This window comes from Mytilus edulis, chromosome 3, assembly GCF_963676685.1.
Source record: "Mytilus edulis chromosome 3, xbMytEdul2.2, whole genome shotgun sequence".
Classification (NCBI taxonomy): domain Eukaryota; kingdom Metazoa; phylum Mollusca; class Bivalvia; order Mytilida; family Mytilidae; genus Mytilus; species Mytilus edulis.
Window position 1 is genome coordinate 72,997,877 of NC_092346.1, and position 24,212 is coordinate 73,022,088.

At 31.9% G+C, this 24,212-nt stretch overlaps 1 protein-coding gene across 1 annotated transcript; it reads right to left on the reverse strand.

Annotated features, from left to right (window-relative positions):
- Positions 1–4,860: 4,860 nt before the first annotated feature.
- LOC139517376 (zinc finger protein 143-like) lies at positions 4,861–24,130 on the reverse strand. The gene is made up of 8 exons (XM_071308358.1): positions 23,982–24,130; positions 19,271–19,679; positions 18,478–18,649; positions 16,075–16,250; positions 12,777–12,866; positions 11,631–11,798; positions 6,739–6,837; positions 4,861–5,371 (listed from the first exon to the last, which is right to left on the reverse strand). The coding sequence occupies exons 2-8, from the start codon at positions 19,632–19,634 to the stop codon at positions 5,145–5,147; spliced, it is 1,296 nt and encodes a 431-aa protein (XP_071164459.1). The 5' UTR covers positions 19,635–19,679; positions 23,982–24,130; the 3' UTR covers positions 4,861–5,144.
- Positions 24,131–24,212: the final 82 nt, after the last annotated feature.

Below are 24,212 nucleotides of genomic sequence, written 5' to 3' on the forward strand. Positions count from 1 at the left end.
TCATAATTTATTCCAGCTTTTCAATGATTAAATGATTAAAATTTTGTAGAAACAAAAACAAGTAACAAAATTTGAATTGGAAGACTAATGCTTACTTAAACAAGAGGCTGTCACAACGACAGCAAACCGGATTTATTAATATTTATTTGTGTCCTGGCAATATCACAAGAACCATTACTGATGAATGGTGAAAGTGAAAATCGTCAATATCAAATTTGACCTCCATTTTGTCATCAGTATCAACATCTTAAAATTTGAAAAGCTTAGATTGAATGGTTCATGAGTAAATGCAACAACGTGAATGGAAACGCCATTTCACAATCTTTCAAGAACCATAACTCCTGAACAGTAAAAGTCAAAATCGTCATAATTGAACTTGACTTTTAATTTGCCATCAGTAACAACATATAAAAATTTCAAAAGCTTTGGTTGAATGGTTCATGAGAAAATGCATGGACACGACTGGAAACACCATTTTTCAATCTTTCAAGAACCATAACTCCTGAACGGTAAAAGTCAAAATCGTCATTATTGAACTTGACCTCCATTTTGTCATCAGTAACAACATATTAAAATTTGGGAAGCTTAGGTAGAACAGTTCATGCGTAAATGCACGGACACGACTGGAAACTCCATTTTTCAATCTATCAAGAACCATAACTCCTGAACGGTAAAAGTCAAAATCGCCATTATTGAATTTGACCTCCATTTTGTCATCAGTAACAACATATTAAAATTTGGGAAGCTTAGGTAGAACAGTTCATGCGTAAATGCACGGACACGACTGTAAACTCCATTTTTCAATCTTTCAAGAACCATAACTCCTGAACGGTAAAAGTCAAAATCGCCATTATTTAACTTGACCTTCATTTAGTTGTCAGTAACAACATATTAAAATTTTAAAAGCTTTGGTTGAACGGTTCATGAGTTAATGCACGGACAACATTTGATTCCCGACCGACCGACCGCCCGACCGCCGTACATCCCCAAATCAATAACCGACATTTTTGTCACAAAAATCTGGTTAAAAACTATTTTATGTGCATGTTATTGTTAAGTCCCCCTTCCCCTTTTTTAAAAATTTGAATTTTGTTGATCTTGGAATATTTTATTATTGATATTAAAATTTATTATGTTTATAAATAAGAGTACAGATCAAATGTTGTAACGTAACAACAGTTTTTAATGAAAAAAAAAAGAATTTATGTATTATTTACTTTATCAAACTTTGCATATGGAAGATCATGATTTGAAAAATGTAAGTTGTATGTGTTATTTCTCTTTTTTTAATGTTTTAATTTTCAAACACAGATTCTAACTGTTACTGTCAGTTGTGTTATATGGTATAGGGAACTTTTGTCATCAATGTTATTGTTTTATGTGATACTGTGATATTTCTTGTTAAATCTTGACATTTTAATGTATTCACTCACATTTTATACATTTCAGTAGGCTATCAGTAATATATTTATTAAATAAAATGTAATATTAAAAGAATGTATTGTTAACTTTGTAATTAGCAAGAAACTGTTGACCTGTTTCAGACTCTGTCTTACTCAAATATTTCCACAGCAACCGGATACAAGATTAAACTAAATTTTGTATAGTAAAAAATTTTGTGGTGTATGAGACATATAAATTGCTATTTTCTGATTTTCCAAGCAGATCAGACAATTTTTCCTTCTTTTGTATTGATCCCTCATCATGAACATGATATTATTGTCAAGTCTGTCACTATTGTTGCAGAAAGCTTGACATAATGTTACTGATCTGACAGTGTTAACTAATTTCTTAAAAGCTTTATGATTTAGAAGGTAGAAGATCTGGATGCTTCATACTTTGTATATAGATGCTTTAGGTTACTAAGTTTCAGTCTGTCCCATTTCCATGGTTCAGTGACTACTTGAAAGAAAGTTAAGATTTTTTGTAATTTTAATTTCTGTATTATTATGAGTAATAGGATATCTATATTTGGTATGTGTGTACCTTGCTAGGTCAAATGCCTATTAGAAACTATAAGCAAAAGGTCTACTATATTTGGTGTATGTAATGATTGTAAGGTGTATTTGTCCAACTGGCAGGTTTCATCTGACCTGGACCTCATTTTCATGTTTTAGTGGTCTAAGTTAAGTTTTTTAGATTTGGTCTATTTTTCTAATACTATATGCAATAGGTCCAGGGGCCGATCCAGCCATTTTAAAAAGGGGGGGTTCCTAACCCAGGACAAAGAGGGGGTTCCAATTACACGTCCCCATTCAAATGCATTGATCGTCAAAAAAAAAGGGGTTTTCAACCCCCGGAACCCCCCCTCTGGATCCGCGCCTGAGGTCAACTTAATTTTGTGTATGGAAATATTTCATAATGTACATGTCAGAATCCCAGGTTTTATTTGACCATGACCTCATATTAAGGTTCATTGCTCAGTGATAAGTTTTTGTGTTTTGGTCTTTTTTGCTTAAACAATAAGCATTAGGTCAACCATATTTGTTGTATGGAAGGATCATAAGCATTTAGTATCCGTCTGGCATGGTTCATTTGACCTTGACCTAATTTTCATGGTTCATTGGTCAATGTTTAGTTTTCTTGGTTAAGAGTGTTTCTCGGAAACTATAAGCAATAGGTCAACTATATTTTTTATATTGAATAATTGCAAAGAGTACATGTATCTCTCCTTTGGTTTATCTAACCTTGACCTTATTTTCTTGGATCCTATTAAGTTTTTGTGATAGTTTTAGTAAAGCTTTATATTAAGGACCATCAACATAATATCAAGGGTTAGCAAAGAAGGCGAGACTTTTCTGCGTGTGCACTCTTGTATATCTTTTTAAATATTTTTCTCTGCCACTGCTTTGCTGTAAGAATTTCATAATCTTGCTAGATATGGAATTCAAATTTTTGTTGTGTTGAATAGCCACTTAGTCAAGATAATTGTTATATAATAATTGGTTCTAAGAATTGTGTGAAAATATAATTTGGATGAGGAAAATTAAGTTAAAATGCAGAAATGAAAATTGGATGGACAGAAAGATGGTAAATGATACCACTTAATGCCTTCATTGCCTTTGTAACAGCCTATTAACCTTTAAACTTACTGCAGGTAAAAAAGAATTTCTGAAGAAGACAACTGCAATTGTATCTGACATATGGAATTAGGGTGATGCATTCATGTGGCCTCTATCAAAAACTAATGACAGGGACAAGAAAAAGTCCCAAAAGAATTATTATTTTGATCTTGACATCAAAAGTCAAGGATACATGGCAGCCACATGTCAGACATGATCTCTTGGCAACACATCTTCCTGCAAAGGGCAAGATTGTATGTATACTAAAATAGAATGAACCACAAGAACAAATAAGAGTGCACACACTGAGATGTCTCACCATCTTTAGGTACCATTGATATTATGTTGATACAGTATTATAAAAACCGACTAAAACACAAAAACTTAATTTTTACCACTGAAACATTAAAATGAGGTCTAGGTCAGATAACACCTGGCAGTTGGACATGTACACCTTACAATCATTCCATACACCAAATATAGTAGACCTATTGCATACAGTATCTGATATATGGACTTTACCATGAAAACATAACCATGTTCACTGATCCATGAATAGAAGTTAAAGTCAAGTGCAATTTGTATGATGGCATGAGGACCTTGAAATGTACATACATACCAAATATAATTTTCCTATTACTCATAATAGAGGAATCAGTTTACATGTAGTTGCCCTTTTGCATATCTAACTTTACAAGGAAAACTTAACATTTGTCAATGAACCATGAAAAACAGGTCAAGGTCAGATGAATCCAGCCAGACAGACTGGTCAGGTTGTTGTCTCTTTGACACATTCCTCATTTTCATTCTCAATTTTATGTATAATTTAAATCATTCCACAAACCAAAAATAGTTTACCTATTGGTAAAAGTATTAGAAAAATAGACCAAAAAAACAAAAAACTGAACACTGAGCAATGAACCATAAACACGTCAAGGTCAAATAAAACATGTATGATTGACATGTACATCATGAATAATTGTCATACATCAAATATAGTTGATCTATATCATACAGTATAAGAAAAAGAGAAAACTAACTTAAACCACTGGACCATAAAAATGAGGTCAAGGTCACATAACACGTTCCAGTTGGACATGTACACATTACAATCATTTCATACACCAAATATAGACCTATAACATACAGTATAAGACAAGAGTGCACACGCTGAAATGTCTCGCCTTCTTTACTAATTCATTCATGTTTATGTTGATAGTCCTAAATATAAAGCTTTATTACAACTGTCACATAAACTTAACATTAACCAAGAAAACTGAACATTGACTAATGAACCATAAAAATGATGTCATGGTCAGATGAACCATGCCAGGCAGGCATGTACAGCTAACAATTCTTCCATACAACAAATAAGTACTTAATCACACTTCCCTAATGGTATCAGTGCTGAATATCAATTATAAGAATTTAATTTGCCAAATAATTCTTGCATTGAATATAGCATTATAATTTTTTCACCAACTTGCTCAACAAGGATACAAAAGTGATGACGCCACTAAATGCATGAATGATGCTCATTGAAACCAAAGTTTTTGATGGAAATACAAAGAACTTGAAAGTTGTATTTCGAGACTAAGCCCTGTCAGAGGTGTGTCAAACTGACCTACATATGATGATTTGCCTGTTAGTTTACACTTGGATTATAAGTGAGCCATCTTGAGAATCTTCTGGTACATGAAAAGCGTAAATCCTGAATTCATTTAAATAGGAATGATGTTACATATACTGCGGACCACTAAAAATGTAACTCAACTTTGTTACCACATAAAAGTATAACTTCAGAAAAATACATAACGGTTTTATTTAAAAACAAAATAAATTACATACCATATATACACAACTTCTATGGATAAAATACATGTATTTGCATTCATTTAGATTTCTTTCAATTTGTGTAAATTATTCAGAAAAAAATTACCTCAAAAACTATCATGAGTAAACAAATTATGACTACAATCAGTTAAGATAAAATAGTTTGCACCTTCAAAAGTAACATTTTCAAAATCTTAACTATTTCAGTTAGAAAATCTATTCCATAAGATACAAAAGTAGAATCCTGATTTATGAGTTGCTAATTGTCTTTTGTTCATTTAACATTATATCACAGGTAATTCCTCCATGGCTAAAATCTGAATGTAAAAAATCTGTGTCATATACAGTCTCTTCTGGTGTGTTTGTATGTTGGTAACTGGTTGTCATAGTAACTGGTATTTGTGGAAGGGGAACAACTAAAACATTAGCAGCACATGATGTTTCCTGATGTACTCTTGTCTCCTTGGTAACTAAATCTGGAAAAAAGTATAGTCACTTTATTCAAAGAGCAGGACAACTGTATATATAAAACTGCATAGATTAGTATGTTCTTTGCATTACATAAAGCAATTATTCACCTTTATATGAATCATTATGTCAAAGCATATCAATTATTTATGTCTGTTTGTTTTGTTCAAACATTGTTGTCAATATAATGGAATTTGATGCGACTGTAGTACAAGTGACAGGTTTAGCGCTATAAAACCAGGTTCAATCCACCATTTTCTACATATAAGAAAATGCCTGTATCAAGTCAGGAAAATGATAGTTGTTATCCATTCGTTTGATGTGTTTGAGCTTTTGATTTTACCATTTGATTAGGGACTTTCTGTTTTGAAATTTCCTCGGAGTTTAGTATTTTTTTTATTTTACTTTTTATACATTAATATCAGCTATGGTAACTACATGTATTTGCAAAGAGGGCTGAAAAGCAGAATTGCTCATGAAATTTTCTACTTCAAAAAGTCTTAATTAGTTCAAAAGTTTCCAAACTGGAACAAACATCCGATGTAACCTATAACTAATCATAAAGAACTTCTAGTTTGTATTCAATAACGTATCAATATTTAAATGAATATTTTTTCATTAGACATTCATATCCTAAAACCTTATCACAAAAAATAACAGAAATCTACATAATCACAAATCCTTTAAAAATGCATCTGTTCAAAAACAAGAATACATTGTATATGTCCATAGGACGCCATGCCCTGTTGATATTATCACATTTTAATGTTCAGTGATATAACAATCTGGGTAAACCTTAATTTGGTATATATTTTTAAAAGTTCACATTATAATGAGCATGTTTATTAAATTTTAAGTTGATGTGAGCACACCTACACGGTCAACTAATTCAAATTGAAAATTTAACCTGATGCTGACATAAAACAGAGAAAGAGTGACTAATAGAGGTAGACACAGACAAGAAAACACAATCCCAACTTACTTCCCCTTATATCCTTGACTGGGGATACAAATACTAAACAATAACAAAGATCTGCCATGAAAAGTTGACACAACTTTTATCTCAAAGATTATCAAATTTGCAGCCTTCTGACTGACAGACGAATTTATATAACTTTAATTATACTTATTACGCTGTTGGGGTTTTGCTCAGTGTTCAAGGCCATTAGGTGACCTATAGTTGTATTTTGCTAAAATTTTAGTTCTTTAAAAGTGTTTAAAAATATACATTTAGCTATTTCTCTTCAATTTTTAAATTCTTTTTTATACTATATTATCTTTATGAAGAAGAGGTAAAAAGAAAACAGAAAAAAAATTCCTTTGTACCAAAAAATTATTAAATATTTCATTAAGAGTCAAATGATTTCTTTCTTACCTTCAACAACTAACATTTCATTAGATATATTAGTTGTTTGTTCTGTGGTAACGGTTATCACTTGGTCTGTAATACTGTCTGGAAAGACTACCTGATAATCTGTAACACAAATACAATTAGTCAGTCAAGAAGTTTGTTTCAATGTCAAGAAATATAAATAGCATCAAATGTGAACTCATATCTGTACTGAACACCTTTTCAGATTTATATAATGGTAGTCAAATACAAGTTTTAAACTGATTGTCTGTTTTATTAAAATGTGATAGATATATTTTAAACAAGAATAGGTCCATAGTTAAGGGATGCCACCTTGCACTATCCTTTTCTATGTTCAGTGGTCCATGAAATAGGGGTCAAAACTCTTAATTTGGCATTAAATTAAAGATCATTTCATAGGGATAATGTGTACTAAGTATCAAGTTTATTGGACTTCAACTTCAGCAAAAACTATAACCTGAAGAGGGACAGAGAGATGGAGGAACTAAGGGATGTATTGACCAAACATTATAATGCCCCTAGGTGGAACAAAAAAGTTACAAACTATTGAAAATCATAAAAATAAAAGTAAAGACAAAAATGCACTTTAATCATAATGAATAAAACCAACAAAATCACATATCATAAATCTTGTCATTAGTTCCATAAGAACTCTGTTTATGATTAAATCTGGGACACTTTTACTATGAAGTTATGTAAAAAAAAATATATCATAGAATGGAAAATTGATTAGCACTACAATTATTTTCAAAGGTTATGACATAGGGCTGTGCAGCATATTTTCAACATTTATATGCCACCAGCTCTTAAGGTTTTAAACTTATACTCTAATTGAGTGGGTCTTCCTCTTCATTCAATTTCACTGCTATCCATGTGTTTATACTGGTATCATTCACAAGTTATGTCTCTATGAAATGAAACATAGAGATAATATCTGGGAATTAATACGCAAACTAAAATATCTATGAATATTCTTTTCCCCCCAAAAGATGTACGGTTTGTGTAAAAGCTGTATTTACAAATTGCAACCTTTAGGAACCAACAGCAGTAATACATTTTTGTACATCCAACACCATAACAGTCATCTGGCATAGCATTTTCAACCATAGTCTCATTAATGTACATTATTATTAATCTCCAAAACTCTTAAACATTAAGTCACTGAAGAGTGTATGTCAGTTATATTGATAAAGTTCTGCTTTAGAACAGATGTGTGTTTTTCTGTTTTTTAATAATCTGGTATTGAGGACAAATATTTGAAGTTACTTCTTAATTTGTTGCTTGATATATTAAAAGACACTTTTTAAATGCATCTTGACATGTTTTACTCGTTAAGTCCACGAGGGTATCACCAGCCCAGTAGTCAGCACTTCGGTGTTGACATGAATATCAATTATATGGTCATTTTTATAAATTTCCTGTTTACAAAATTACAAATTTTTCGAAATACTGGGGATTTTCTTATCCGAAACATAAATTACCTGAGCTGTATTTGACAAAACTTTTTGAAATTTTTGGTCCTCAATGCTCTTCAACTTTGTACTTTTATTCTTAGTGTCACTGATGAGTCTTATATAAATTTTTTTAGATGAAACGCATGTTATATTACCCTTTAAGCCTGGTTCCTTTGATAACTATTTACTATAGTAGGGTTGCTGTGTCAGTGATTTCTTTCCTTCTTATATATATAAAATATGTTGATTGTTTTGTTGTGAAGATGTGGTGTTGTTGTTGTAGGCCAGTGCTTAAATTTAAGGAATCTTATCAACATTTAACTCCTTTAATTTTTGTATTATGTTAAGTGGTAGTTTCCATTAAGAAGACAAAACAGTTTTACTTATAAATAAATTTATTTATTCAAATGTCACATTAATATATATATAATTACCAAATTCACAACAATCACATCATTAGATCAAGCACTTAAGTTTAAAAAATCAAAAAGATAAAATGGAAATCAAGCACTAAATTTACAACTATGAAAAGTCTATCTGTGGTAAAAACTAAGAAATTCTTCATGAGCTGATTCCATCAAAAGTGGTAGTCTCTTTGGTATAAGTTGTCGTAGATCTTTGGGAACCTTCTGATTCAACTTGATGCGAAGGTCTTTTGGTCTAGTCTGTTTCTTCTTGTTCAAGAATGTACGCAAATCTTGTACAGATTTGGAACTGTGTCTAGTTGATCTCTTCTTGATGTTTCTTCTGCATGATCTACTGGATCTAGATGAGTAGTTGTCTTGTTGTTGTAGTTGTTCTGCTTGTCTTTGACCCAGTCTAGAGAACACGCTGTCACCACTCTGGGTAGCTGGTGTAAGGGTTGATGTTCCAATCTCTTCCTTGATGTTTGTCTCCTGTTTGATGTTTTGTAGTATTGGCTTTACATCCATGGGTTCTTCTTTAACTGTTACTTGGTTTAAAGTAGTAGTATTGCTAACTGGTTCCTGTTTGATGTTTGTTGTATAGTCCATTGGCTCCTCTTTTGTTGCTTGTGAAGTAGGATCATTACCAAAGTGTAAGATAAGGAATTGACCAGTAGGTGCTGTTCTAGTATGGTAGGTGTGTTTTAGTCCCTCTGGTAGTGAGGTCAGGTAGTCCTGGACAGAAGCTTGTACTGACTGGTAGTGTGACATCTTGATAGGAGCGCTGTTAGAAACTGTTTGATGCTTTTCCAGAAGAACATGGAGTTTTTATCATCAAGTGTTGTAAAAACGCTCAATATGATTGGATAATAAAATGAACATTGTTCATTTTAATTCATTAACATTAATGTTAAAAAACCTTGATTGTCTTACAAATAAACACTGTTGACATTCAGAAACTTAATAAGCTTGGATTCTCTATAAAAATTATTTATTGATTACACAGATCATAAGCTGTGATTATTTCAAAACACACTAATTACTGGTAATTAATTTTATCATTTTATAGTCATTACCAAAATGACTTTCAATGTGCTTAAATAAAATCATAAACATATTGAGCTTATTATGAATTAAATAATTTGAAATTTATATTAAGGAGGCTCGAGGGTATAAAAATTTCAGAAAAAAAATAAACTTTTCTTTTTTCATTACAAATTTAATTTATCACTTTATTAGTTGTTACTTTATCATATGGTTTCGAAAATCATTCAGAAAAATCATTCATTTTGGCCCCAGATGACTTTTAAAATCTATATATCATTGAAAAAGCTCCAAATTATCTCCCTTTGGTGCAAAAATTACATATTTTGGCAATAAAATTGAAATATCTTTTTTAACTCACTTTCATTTTCTATGTTCAGTGGACTGTGAAAATAGGGGGGGGGGATAGATATATTTTAAACAAGAATAGGTCCATAGTTAAGGGATGCCACATTGCACTATCCTTTCTATGTTCAGTGGTCCATGAAATAGGGGTCAAAACTCTAATTTGGCATTAAAATTAATGATTATATCATAGGAAACATGTGTACTAAGTTTCAAGTTGATTGGACTTCAACTTCATCAAAAACTACCTTGACCAAAAACTTTAACATGAAGCAGGACAAACGTACCGACGAATGAACAAACAGACGCACAGACCAGAAAACATAATGCCCATAAATGGGGCATAAAAATTGTTTATACCTGCAAGCCCCCTTAAGTGGAATTTTTTTTTATTGGTATTTTAAAAAGAACAAATTTTCAAAATCAACCATTAAAACTATATTTATCAGTCTAAACTACAGGCATTCTTATGTTTGTAGCAATACAGATAGTGTTTTATCATGTTTATGAACACACATGTCCTGTGTTTGGATAAGAAATACCAAAAGTCAAAATTTTGAACCATGACAATTTTTTTGATTTATGATTTTGAAACACATAATTTTGTTAAACGATTCTTGCAGTTATGAACTAAAATGAATAAATCTTAGGAATTGCAACTGATTTTGTAAGTTTTCAATATTAGTTTTGTAAGGATGTAACTTTTGCATTTCTCTGTTTTTAAGCATCATCCTTATATTGTTGATATATCAAGTCAATACACTATTATTGTCTGTGACCATGATGAACACAAATGTTAATTTGTAAAGTAAATCATCTTTACAAATCTTTTTTTTTTAATCAAAACATTTACATGTAAGGTACATTTTTTTTTATAACTTTGCCCCAAAAACTTTGACTTAGAGTATCAAGTTCTTATGGTTGTAGGATATTACCCCCACCCCTCCCCAGCAGATAAAACACTTGCAGAATTAAGTTACGAAGTAGATAATTAACATCACTAACTACTATCTCTGCAACTGATGCAAATTTTAACAATTATTGTCTCTTTAGTGATGCTCTAGAGCAAACTATTAGTATTATTACAAATATTTAATTCCTCAAGAAACAATGATTTCAACTACACAAAAGTAAAAAAAAAATAATTGTATCACTTGTGCTTTATGAACTATATTATTTCATATAATTGTAAGTTTCTTTATTTGGCATGAGTATGGATAAAACTGAATTGATGTCTGGATTACTTGTCAAAAAATACAATTTATAATTATTTGGTATCATCCTTCAATCTATGAACCTTCTGACAATCTATGCAATTTAACAATGCTGCCAAATTTTATTTTATTTTTTTAACACAGTTACTATTTTGATCTCTGGTAATTGTGGTTACAAAATGCTTAATAGGCTAACAAATTGAGACTTCTGACATCTTTAAGTAGACATGTTTTGGTGTAAGAAATTGCCAGAATAATTTGAGCCATGTAAAATTCATAGCTGTTTCTGCAAAAAAAGGTAAAAAGACAGGTATTGCTGGAAGTTAAAATAGACATGATTGGGCAATAAGTGAGTTTAAGGACATGTTTGAGCAAAGGGAACATGTTTGAAGAGATGGACACATTTGAGAGTGTTACATATATACCCAACAAACCTAAACTATTTTCGGCAAGATCTTCTTCCATCATCACAACATTAAAATCAGTTTCTTTATTTACACCAGAATCATTGATGTTGGATGAATGTTTCTTCATATGTACTCTCATACTTCCACTTTGTGTAAAACTCCTATTGCAAAATTTGCACCTGAAAGGTTTTTCACCTGCAAAGAAAATATTTTGTATTTCAAACCTTAAATCTTAAAACAAAATAAAAAAACACAACTAAACAAATAAACTAAACATCAAATTTATTTCCGTCACTGTGGTATTTTTTCTTTAACATGCATAATAGTCAACTGTAAATATACCAGACCCTGAATATGCTGAATCTAAAATAAGAAGAAAAAAAAAATTATTTCTAGGAAAATCATACTTGGGTGTTCTTGAAGCAAGGAACCCCTAAGATGACAGTGATAAATTGTTCAAGTAATTTCAGGGTACATCTTTCTTTAAAGTTTACAGACTAACAAGTAAGAATGACTTGTTGAAGATGTTAAGACACCTAATTCTGATAGCATAACTTACATTAGCCAAACAGGTCACATGACTGTCATGAGTTTCTAAAACAATGACTGTTAATCTATTCTAATGTTTTTCTCATATATATGTTGTGTACAAGATGTAAGTTTGTACAAATTATAATTTGTACAGGGTTTTTGTACAAGTTATAAGTTTTTTGACACATTCCTTCTTGCAACAGGTGATACAGGTGTATCTTATAAAATGTACCAGTGGAATGTTTTAAATTCAAAATATTATACTTCAACCTAACATTTAGTGCTATTCTCCTTGTCTTCAAACTGGAAATGAGGATACCTGAATGGTTTAAATTCTAATTTTATTTTTTTCCTTATACCATATTCATCTCCATACACAATCTCTGTGTGGTCTTATAATGTTTTTGTATCAATGCTCAGTATTAGACTGTATCATGAAGTTGTGAAAATATGACAGAAATATGTGAAGCAAAAGGCTGTGTGCTTGCATCATCCATTTGTGTTCAGCAGGTCATAAAACACTGATAACTTGTACAAAAAATCTGTACAAATTATAATTTGTACATCATTACAACTTGTACACAACATATATAAGAGCATATTTCTTTAAAAAAAAACACCTGTTGCATTTCATAAAACTACCTGTATGTACTAATGAATGCTTCTTAAGACTTGAATATTCTGCAAACCTCAGGTCACACTTTGGATCTGGACATCCATATGGTTTATCTCCTAAAATGAAAACAATTTTAATCTCTATTTTATTTCAGGGAAAAAATTAAATCTTTGAAAGGAATGTCAAATAAATTTACTACTGAATCAATGTTTATTTTGGCTTTTTGGAGACAAAAATGGTTATGAGGATTTTTAAACCTAAGGGTTGCAGATTTTGTTAAAACAAGAATGTGTCCATAGTACATGGATGCCTCACTCACACTTTCTTTACAGTGGACTCTGCAATTGGGGTAAAAACTCTAATGTAGCATTAAAATTAGAAAGATCATATCATAGGGAACATGTGTACTAAGTATCAAGTTGATTGGACTTCAACTTCACCAAAAACTATCTTGGCTAAAAACTTTAACCTGAAGCAGGACAGACAGATGAAGAGACGGACGAACGGACGAACGCATAAACCGAAAATCATAATGTCCCTAACAAATCTTAAGATAAAGATAATCTGGAGAGAGATTTAACTCTCACAAAAACAGTGCATGCAATGAAAAAGGGGTTTATTTGAAAGAGGTTAAAACAAGAATGTGTCCATAGTACACGAATGCCCCACTCGCACTATCATTTTCTATGTTCAGTGGACCGTGAAATTAGGGTTAAAACTTTAATTTGGAACTAAAATTAGAAAGATCATATCATAGGGAAAAATATAAAACAACACGTTTAATAATTTATTGCGTCCGAAGCGCTTTTCTGGATTTACCTTCATCAGGAACGCTCAAAGCCAAACATTTGAAATCCGAAGATGTATAAGTACCGAAAATCGTTGAAGAGCTATATGTTAAAAATACCTAAAATAAATAGCCAAATTCATCTAAAGCCAACTTTGCCTGAGGGAGTTGAAACCTTAGTTTCATAATAATTTCAAAATTTATAAACGGACAATTTTAGTAAAGTTTGTTTAATCATGTCAGTACCGAAGCACTGACTACTGAGCTGATGATACCCTCGGGGACTGATAGTCCACCAGCAGAGGTATCGACCCAGTGATGTAAAAATATAAAACAACACGTTTAATAATTTATTGCGTCCGAAGCGCTTTTCTGGATTTACCTTCATCAGGTACGCTCAAAGCCAAACATTTGAAATCCGAAGATGTATAAGTACCGAAAATCGTTGAAGAGCTATATGTTAAAAATACCTAAAATAAATAGCCAAATTCATCTAAAGCCAACTTTGCCAGAGGGAGTTGAAACCTTAGTTTCATAATAATTTCAAAATTTATAAACGGACAATTTTAGTAAAGTTTGTTTAATCATGTCAGTACCGAAGCACTGACTACTGAGCTGATGATACCCTCGGGGACTGATAGTCCACCAGCAGAGGTATCGACCCAGTGATGTAAAAATATAAAACAACACGTTTAATAATTTATTGCATCCAAAGCGCTTTTCTGGATTTACCTTCATCAGGAACGCTCAAAGCCAAACATTTGAAATCCGAAGATGTATAAGTACTGAAAATCGTTGAAGAGCTATATGTTAAAAATATCTAAAATAAATAGCCAAATTCATCTAAAGCCAACTTTGCCTGAGGGAGTTGAAACCTTAGTTTCATAATAATTTCAAAATTTATAAACGGACAATTTTAGTAAAGTTTGTTTAATCATGTCAGTACCGAAGCACTGACTACTGAGCTGATGATACCCTCGGGGACTGATAGTCCACCAGCAGAGGTATCGACCCAGTGATGTAAAAATATAAAACAACACGTTTAATAATTTATTGCGTCCGAAGCGCTTTTCTGGATTTACCTTCGAACATGTGTACTAAGTTTCAAGTTGATGTAACTTTAACTTCATCAAAAACTACCTTGACCAAAAATTTTAACATGAACTTCGCACTATCATTTTCCATGTTCAGTGGACCATGAAATTGGAATCAAAACTATAATTTGGCATTAAAATTAGAAAGATCATATCATGGGGAACAAGTGTACTAAGTTTCAAGTTGATTGGACTTCAACTTCTTCAAAAACTACCTTGACCAAAAACTTTAACCTGAAGCGGACGTACCAACGGAGGCACAGACGGACAGACGGATGAACGGAGGCACAGACCAGAAAACATAATGCCCCTCTACTATCGTAGGTGGGGCATAAAAAATCCTACAACAGAGAGACAAGAATTGATTATGTTTTCTAGGCCTGACAGTCAGGCTTATTTGTTCAAATTTACAAAACTGTCAAATTCAATCCTGAAGTCACACTAAAAACAAACTTGTGTAAAAGGTTTTACTGCAAGTGATATATTGAATTTATTACTGATACATGTTTTAGCAAAAGCGTTTCATACTTTGTGGTTTAAACAACAGTTTAAAAATGTGAAATAAGTTTGTGTTTTATAATTTCAATCTTATAACCCAAAAGGCATGGCAATCAGAATTCAGTTACTGATAACCAAAGATTGCAATAATTTCTGACAAAAAAGCATAGAAAATGTCCGATCTTAATAAAATTCAATATATATCTAATTTGCCCAAAGTTTAGAAATTCATTTCAATCATTTGTGTTTTGAATGAGTCAAAATCGAAAAACATGGTGTATCAATATAAAATGAAAGCAAAATGTGTCCATGTGCTACAGATGCTGTAACACCAAAACCATGAATGTGACACCTTCTTAATTCAAAAATGATCTCTTTTTGATGGTAATAAGCATTGCATATAAGTTTCATAATATTTGGTTGAGGCAAAGTAAAATTAAGAGTGAAAATGTCTAATTTGCAAATTTCTTATATTTAGAAAGGGACATAACTAGAGAACTGTAAAAGTGACACCACCCAAATTCAATCATGATTTGTTTTTTGGTAATAAGGATTGTGTATAGGTTTCAGAACATTTGGTTATGGCAAAGTAAGGTACAAAAAACAGCAATTTAAGAGATTTTTCCATAGTTAAAGGGACATAACTCAAGAAAGATGAAAGTTACACCACCCAAAAAATAGGTGGTAATAAGCATTGTGTATAAGTTTGTGTAAATAATTTACAACTCCAATTAATTTAGAAACATCCTTAGACAGATGGATGGAAAATCCTATATCATTATATCATTATACATTCTATAAATGGTAAAAAAAAATAATAATAGAAAGTTATTACTGAAAGTTTGTTTTATCTCTATATTTCCATACATGCAATTTGAATTTCACAGCCTTAGCATAAATGATTTTTTTTTTCTAGATTAAAATTCAATTTGAAAAGTTAGTTACCTGTGTGTGTACGTATATGATTTCTTAGATTCCCTGCAGTAGTAAATGCTTTCCTGCAATGGTCACATTGAAAAGGTTTTTCACCTGTATGTGTACGAGAATGCACTTTTAGTTGCTGAGCTGTAACAAAGGATTTATCACAACCATCTCTTGGGCACTTAAAGTTTCTGGTTTTTCTGAAAATTAAAATTGATATATTCAAATGTGTCTGCAAGATAAAATGTTACAATGAAAACAGACAATTAGTGTTTTATTTCTTACAATCATGAATCCAAGTAAAAAAGTGGGAAAGTGAAAAATTTATAAAAATATAATCATTGATAACTGATGTCTTGTGAAACCTGCAATACAATGAAAGACATGAACATATAAACTAGAGGCTCTAAAGAGCCTGTGTCGCTCACCTTGGTCTATGTGAATATTAAACCAAGGACGCAGATGGATTCATGACAAAATTGTGTTTTGGTGATGGTGATGTGTTTGTACATCTTACTTTACTGAACATTCTTGCTGCTTACAATTATCTCTATCTATAATGAACTTGGCCCAGTAGTTTCCGAGGAGAAAATTTTTGTAAAAGATTACTAAGATTTACGAAAAATGGTTAAAAATTGACTATAAAGAGCAATAACTCCTAAAGGGGTCAACTGACCATTTTGGTCATGTTGACTTATTTGTAGATATTACTTTGCCGACATTTATTGCTTTTTACAGTTTATCTCTATCTATAACAATATTCAAGATAATAACAAAAAACAGCAAAATTTCCTTAAAATTACCAATTCAGGGGCAGCAACCTAACAACGGGTTGTCGGATTCATCTGAAAATTTCAGCGCAGATAGATCTTGACCTGATAAACAATTTTACTTCATGTCAGATTTACTTTAAATGCTTTGGTTTTTGAGTTTTAAGCAAAAAACTGCATTTTACCTATGTGTTCTATTTTTAGCCAAGGCGGCCATCTTGGTTGGTTGGCCGGGTCACGCCACACATTTTGTAAACAAGATACCCCAATGATGATTGTGGCCAAGTTTGGTTTAATTTGGCCCAGTAGTTTCAGAAAAGAAGATTTTTGTAAAAGATTACTAAGATTTACGAAAAATGGTTAAAAATTGACTATAAAGGGCAATAACTCCTAACGGGGTCAACTGACCATTTCGGTCATGTTGACTTATTTGTAAATCTTACTTTGCTGAACATTATTGCTGTTTACAGTTTATCTCTATCTATAATCATATTCAAGATAATAACCAAAAACAGCAAAATTTCCTTAAAATTACCAATTTAGGGGCAGCAACCCAACAACCGGTTGTCCGATTCATCTGAAAATTTCAGGGCAGATAAATCTTGACCTGATCAACAATTTTACCCCCTGTCAGATTTGCTCTAAATGCTTTGGTTTTTGAGTTATAAGCCAAAAATTGCATTTTACCCCTATGTTCTATTTTTAGCCATGGCGGCCATCTTGGTTGGTTAGCCGGGTCACCGGACACATTTTTTAAACTAGATACCCCAATGATGATTGTGGCCAAGTTTGGTAAAATTTGGCCCAGTAGTTTCAGAGGAGAAGATTTTGTAAAAGTTAACGACGACAGACGCAGGACGATGACAGACGCAGGACGACGACAGACGCAGGACGACGACAGACGCAGGACGACTACGGACGACGGACGCCAAGTGATGAGAAAAGCTCACTTGGCCCTTTGGGCCAGGTGAGCTTAAAAGCTGCTTTTCAATTCAGAGTACAAAATGTACCATTTACATTCAGTATTTCAAACAAAAAAGGCTAACCTTATGCAAAAAGGAAATGGTTACTGCATTAGAAAGATTACAGTTTAGGTGAAACTTGATTGTGATGCTTTAATTATTTATTACTCAAAGACATTTTATGTATTTGCTTTAATAACTTTTGGCCTTGAGTGTATTTATGTAGATGATGAAGTTATACAAGAAATGTGCCTTGTGTGCACCAATATGTGTTTTATTTAGTGCTTGGTAATGATAATAAAAACTTGTTTCTGCAGTCTACTTAAGACTTTATTCATTTTAACTTTCAATTCTTTTTATACAAATTTTTATCCACTGAACAATATTTCTCATGGCATAAGATTAAACAAGTATTGACTTTTAACAACAGTATGCAGTAAATTCTATTTTTTTTTACCATCAGAAAGAATTTAGAGGACATCTCATGAATTAGAACATTCCTATTTCCAATTGCATTATTAGTATGCTGCATTTTAAAAATTGAATCAATCTACCTTGTATTCTGTCATTTTATCAACAATTGTTTTAGGTTAATTAATGTGTACAATAATTTTTGAATTTCAGTTTCTAACTTTCAGTGAACTAACAGGTTGCTTATAAAACACAAATCTAGGAATCAAGCATTGGAAACTTACTGATGGGTTAATAAATGGTATTTTAGATGAGCTGGCCACGAAAATATCCTTCCACACCCTTCAAAGTGGCATTCTAATTCTTTCTCCTTCTCATGGATTAACTGATGGTTTTTTAAATAACCTGACGAAGCAAATGATCTACCACAACCCTTAATATCACATATGTGCTGACCTGGAAAATAGTTGAACTAAAATTAACCAAATAACATAAAAATTGTCATGAATCTAATCAGAAAATACAGTATCTGAACAAATTAAATATCAAACATTACTATATTTTTTGTAGTTCATATTTACGCAGTCTCTTTTGTAAGTATTTAACCTGTGTCAACTTTGAATCTTAAAATAATACAAGCATGGTTTGATTTTAAGTTGTATATGCTGAAGATTGTTTAAGATAAATAATAATGGATTGATATGATTCATTTTACCTCATCATTATCATACTGATAAAAGATGTCTGCCATCAGATTATTTATTGATACTATATTATGAATGATAATATTCTAAATGCTTAAGATTTGATAAAAGTTTGTTTTTTTATCATTTTCAGAGTGTTCTATATTGCATGTTGATTTCATTGCTGTTAAATTATATATCTTGATGAATATCCTTAAATTCAAGATTTTTTTTATTCTTGAAGAAATGTTTTTTAACTTTCATTTGAGGATATTTTTGTTTTTGTTTCTAACAGTGCATCTTTAATTTTGTAACAGTTTTGATTAATAATATATGAAAGGCTGAATTTAAAACTAAGCAATCAAATATCATATACTATTTATTCATATCTTACGCTCATCAATTAGTTTAACATTCACAAAATCTTTCCTTCCATTGATGATGGGTTCAAGTTTCGCAGCTGGTCGCTGATCAGAAACATCTACAGAAAACATTCTCATTATATCATGTTGTGTTTGCTGAACCAGATTTGCTTGAGCAAGGGCATAGATATTTGATAAGCTGTTTGGCTCACAATGAAACATAAGCTTGTTTGTATCAAGTTTCTGCTTCCCATTTTGAAATATCAGTACAGGCGACTTCAGAGACAATGATGTAGAATACTCCTTCATGTCCTCTGAGGACTTTCTTTCAAATGTTTGCTTGGTTATAGTTGAACCTTCACTGGGTGTGATGTCTGATAAATCTGGACAACTCATTTTCTATACATGGTTATAAAGCTTAATTAATCACATCCTTTCAGCCTAAAAAAGAGGAGAAACTAATATTAACAAGAAGGTGTAAAGGTTTATAATTCAAGGATTCAACATTCAAATTGTTGAAATTATTGTAAATAAAAAAGTTCCAAAGAACATTGATAGAGATCAAGGTGTTAAAAAAAACAATGCATAAATCTCAGACAATCAGTTCATTTCAAATGAATGGTTCCTTCAGAACAGATGGATAATGTTACGGAAAACTAGCGGAAACATGAGGCATTTATTTTATATAAACCATTGTTTTATGCATTAATAATATGTCAACTCATAGTTGTATACATGTACATGATGAAGAAATATGTTCTACTATGTATATTAGTATATTAGAGGATGTTAAGTACCTTTGGATGTATTTATTTTGTTGGTGGGTTTATCATGTTATTAGAGGATGTTTTGTACCTTTGAATGTATTTATTTTGTTGGTGGGTTTATCATGTAATTAGAGGATGTTTTGTACCTTTGGATGTATTTATTTTGTTGGTGGGTTTATCATGTTATTAGAGGATGTTTTGTACCTTTGGATGTATTATTTTGTTGGTGGGTTTATCATGTTATTAGAGGATGTTTTGTACCTTTGGATGTATTTATTTTGTTGGTGGGTTTATCATGTTTATAATATTGTGTCATTGAGGTGTACCCTCATGTCTCCTTTACTCATCATGAACATATGCATGCATGATCAAAATTGCATTCAGGTAAAGAAATTGTTTAATTGGTCTCTTGATTGAAGAATATAATTGTGATTCATTTTTCTAATGTTAACCTTTCTCAACATGCTCAATGCTTTGATTATTTGAAGCCTTAGCTTTTGCACCAAAAAAGAATAACATATTAAAGTTCTATCTGATCCTGTCAGCCTTCATATTTGAAAATATTACTAGTATATTATTATGTTTTGATATGGTTTATACAGTTGTGCAATAATATTTCATTATTTAATTAAAATGTGGGTGTTTTATTTTAAGACTTTTGTCTTAGAAAAATTGATATCATGGACTTTTATAATGTACATGATAACAAAATGTTCCTTTCTTGATTTTAATATTGGCTTATATTAAAGAATGTCTTCATAAATACAATTTTAAAAGGGTTTCTCATGAGAATACAAATATATAAACCTTTCCTAGCAGAGGAAAATAAGTGCCAAACATTTACTAGCAATGGACTTATTTTCCTAGGAAAATTTATCCAGGGAATTACATTCCAAGTAAAATTGTGGTCACAGACTTGATACCTAGGAAGAAAAGTCTGGCAGACAAACATTTATAACTGGACTGAATTTACGGTTACAAAACCAATACATATGTCTTGCATTCAGTAACTTTTGTCACAAGCAAGGATTTGTATAGTAAGTCTTTCTATACTATCATCCCTGGTCTTGCTATACAAATCCTTGTCACAGTCAAGAAGATACCCAGGGGAGGATCCAGGTTTTTAGGTTAGGGGGGGTGCAAATTTAAAATATTGCCGAGCGGAATGAGGCGAAAAATTTTGGGAGGTGCAATGTAGATATCTTGCCAAAGCGTGACAAGAAGTATTTTGTGGTTAAATTACAATGAATTAGCGAAAAATAATAGTTTCAAGCTATAACTGCCTCAATCATCCCCTGACAATCTACAATCACCAGAATTAACAATAAAGTTTTGAGCTTCTATTCATTGAGAATACTTCTATATATATATTTACTAGAAAACAGGACTGAACACAAGTAAAATAGAGATAATCCTGAGCAAACAAGCTGACCCTCTATATAAAATAAAATCAAGCGAATTTTATGTCAATGGTTGCTGGATTACTGGTGTTGCATTACTATTAGTCAATCAAATATATTCGGGGGGTTGGGGTCTTGACCGTTTAGTTTAAACAGGTTTATTTAAAGTGGATTGGGAAACAAGTTATTACAACTTATATCAATATTAATTCCTTTCCACTTTGCGGGTGCGAGTGTTGTCTTGCAGTGGCATACTAGCCTGCTCTTTTTTGAAATCTACTGTAAGGGTTTTACGTGCAAGAGATAGTGCTCTCTCTTAATACAGGTCAGCCATTTATCGTCCCCTTCCGACGGACTATCATCGTTTCGCAAAATCATACTTGCAAATGGAGTGACTGTCAAGGGAGAGCCAAAAATTCCATCACTGAAATTTTCTACCCAGAACTGTTATCGATGCACCAACCTCATGCCTTGGCAAAATTTATAGGTTACAAGTGAGAAACATACACTCAGGGGTACTACTTGTACAAGTTATTTTTAATTACTTGAAGAATTAATATTAATATACTTATATAAGCAAATTTGTAGGATACTTATACAAGCGAATTTTATTTACTTGTATAGGTAGAAAAAAATATTGGCTGAGTTATCTCCCTCAGACATTCAGATTTTTTTACTTGTAGAAGTAAAAAAGTCATCCTATCTTCTTTTATTGAATTCTTATGATTTCTTGGCTCTAATAGAATTTTAAATTATCTGCCCTTTGCAGATGTCTTTACTAATCATTTAAGTGTAATTTCATGGACAATGAAAATCCCATTTGTCTGTTATCTTCAGAACACTGCTCATTTACAAGCCCCCAAGGAGCAATTTTTGAAGGCCTTGCGCAAATACTTAAGATCTTTGCACAGTCAGTTTCTTAGTTGAATTAATGAGATGAAACATTGAACATGTTGAACTCTAATAAAAAAAAATGAGCAAACCTGGGAAAAATCATTAAAGGCATGTAAATTTACATCTCAAAACTTGAGGACTTTTGTGGGATTGTAAGAAAAATTTACTTATACAATTCAATTTTTGAGAAAATTAAGGGGAGATTATTCAAACATTATTTATTTACTTATATGTGACGTGTACATTTTTGTTTACTTCTTCAAGTAAATAAAAATAACTTAAAATTGAGAATGGAAATGGGGAATGTGTCAAAGAGACAACAACCCGACCAAATAAAAAACAACAGCAGAGGGTCACCAACAGGTCTTCAATGTAGCGAGAAATTCCCGCACCTGGAGGCGTCCTTCAGCTGGCCCCTAAACAAATATATACTAGTCCAGTGATAATGAACGCCATACTAATTTCCAAATTGTACACAAGAAACTAAAATTAAAATAATACAAGACTAACAAAGGCCAGAGGCTCCTGACTTGGGACAGGCGCAAAAATGCGGCGGGGTTAAACATGTTTGTGAGATCTCAACCTATACCTTGTACAAGTTGTATCCCTGACTGACATATATTGAATAATGATACAAATTAATAAACTAAGCTTTCGCTTGAACCAGTATTTCTATCTTTCATTGAGAAAAAAATATAACCAAGACTGTTTTCTTGGCAGTGCCATGATGAAATAACAAACTCAAACGCGAGCTTTCACCTACTTCGTGGGAAACACAACTACAATGTAACAATTGTTTTACATGACTGCTAAAATCCTATGATATTTGTCATCAAACGCTGCTGTACCGCGTTTTACACCTCCTTTGAAGTATATTATATTTAAAGAACTTAAACAAACCATAGGTTTGGTGATTAGTAATCACCTTGATTATGTTAAACTTACTGTTTTATATACTTCTTAAACTTTAAATATTAAAACGGATGGATTGCGACAACATTAATTTTCGTCATCTCAACAAATACTTTTTTATGCTGAGGACAACCCATGCTTTGCAAATTGTAAGAGGCGCACGCCCGCCACGTCCCCACCTTAATCCGCCCCTGATACCAATAATATTGCTTGTAAAAGTGTGCCATGATAAATGGTCTGTAATTAATAAAAAAAAATCTGATACAATCATCATTGATTTGCTTGAAACAATAAAACTATATGTGCTATACTCATGATACTAGTACATTTGTAGATGTAATGATGTATAGCATGTATAGTAGTCTCACTGACTCTCAGATCAGATCATAATGAGTAACTGTCACAGGCACTTGTTTCTATCCATAGGAAGGTCGACTATCCATATAAATAGAACTTTTGGACATGGTTTAGTGAATTGAGAGTAGATTACCGTGAAGAGGAACACTGTGGGGATTATGAAATTAGTTTAGTGTTAAAGGAAAATATTCACTGAATAGATTCATATAAGGTAGGGATTTTTAGCATTAAGTTGAAGGGTAGAAAAAGCGTCCCAAGCGGAGACTGTCGTGACCTAAAAAAAATTTCGTTAGCCACCTTCTTCTATTTATATGGATAGTCGACCTTCGTATGGATAGAAACAAGTGCCTGTGGTAACTGTGCATGTAAAAAAACATAAAAAAAACATGAGAAAGAAAGAAGCAAATTGATACATGTTATGTCCTACTGTTGGAGTGTGTCTATAAGATTCTGTACTGTTAATTAAAATGTTGGATTTCCTATTGTTATCATGTTCAAAAGACAAAAAAATCAGTCTTCACACACAGTTACACGGAACAAGTGTCAGGTCCGGTTTCGACTTGCATATTACTTTTTGCTAATTGTTTTCGCATTTTATTTTTGCTCGTATTACTGTTTATGCATTTTAATAACAAAATATAAGA

What these genes read in the sequence shown, in the direction of transcription:
- LOC139517376 (XM_071308358.1), bottom strand. Translation starts at nt 19,634, where the DNA reads ATGAGTTGTCCAGATTTATCAGACATCACACCCAGTGAAGGTTCAACT. An exon ending in GCATTCATTAGTACATACAG is followed by an intron (nt 11,799 to 12,776) that starts GTAGTTTTATGA and finishes TTTTCTTTGCAG; the next exon opens with GTGAAAAACCTTTCAGGTGC. An exon ending in TGAAATGTTAGTTGTTGAAG is followed by an intron (nt 5,372 to 6,738) that starts GTAAGAAAGAAA and finishes ACTTTTTTCCAG; the next exon opens with ATTTAGTTACCAAGGAGACA.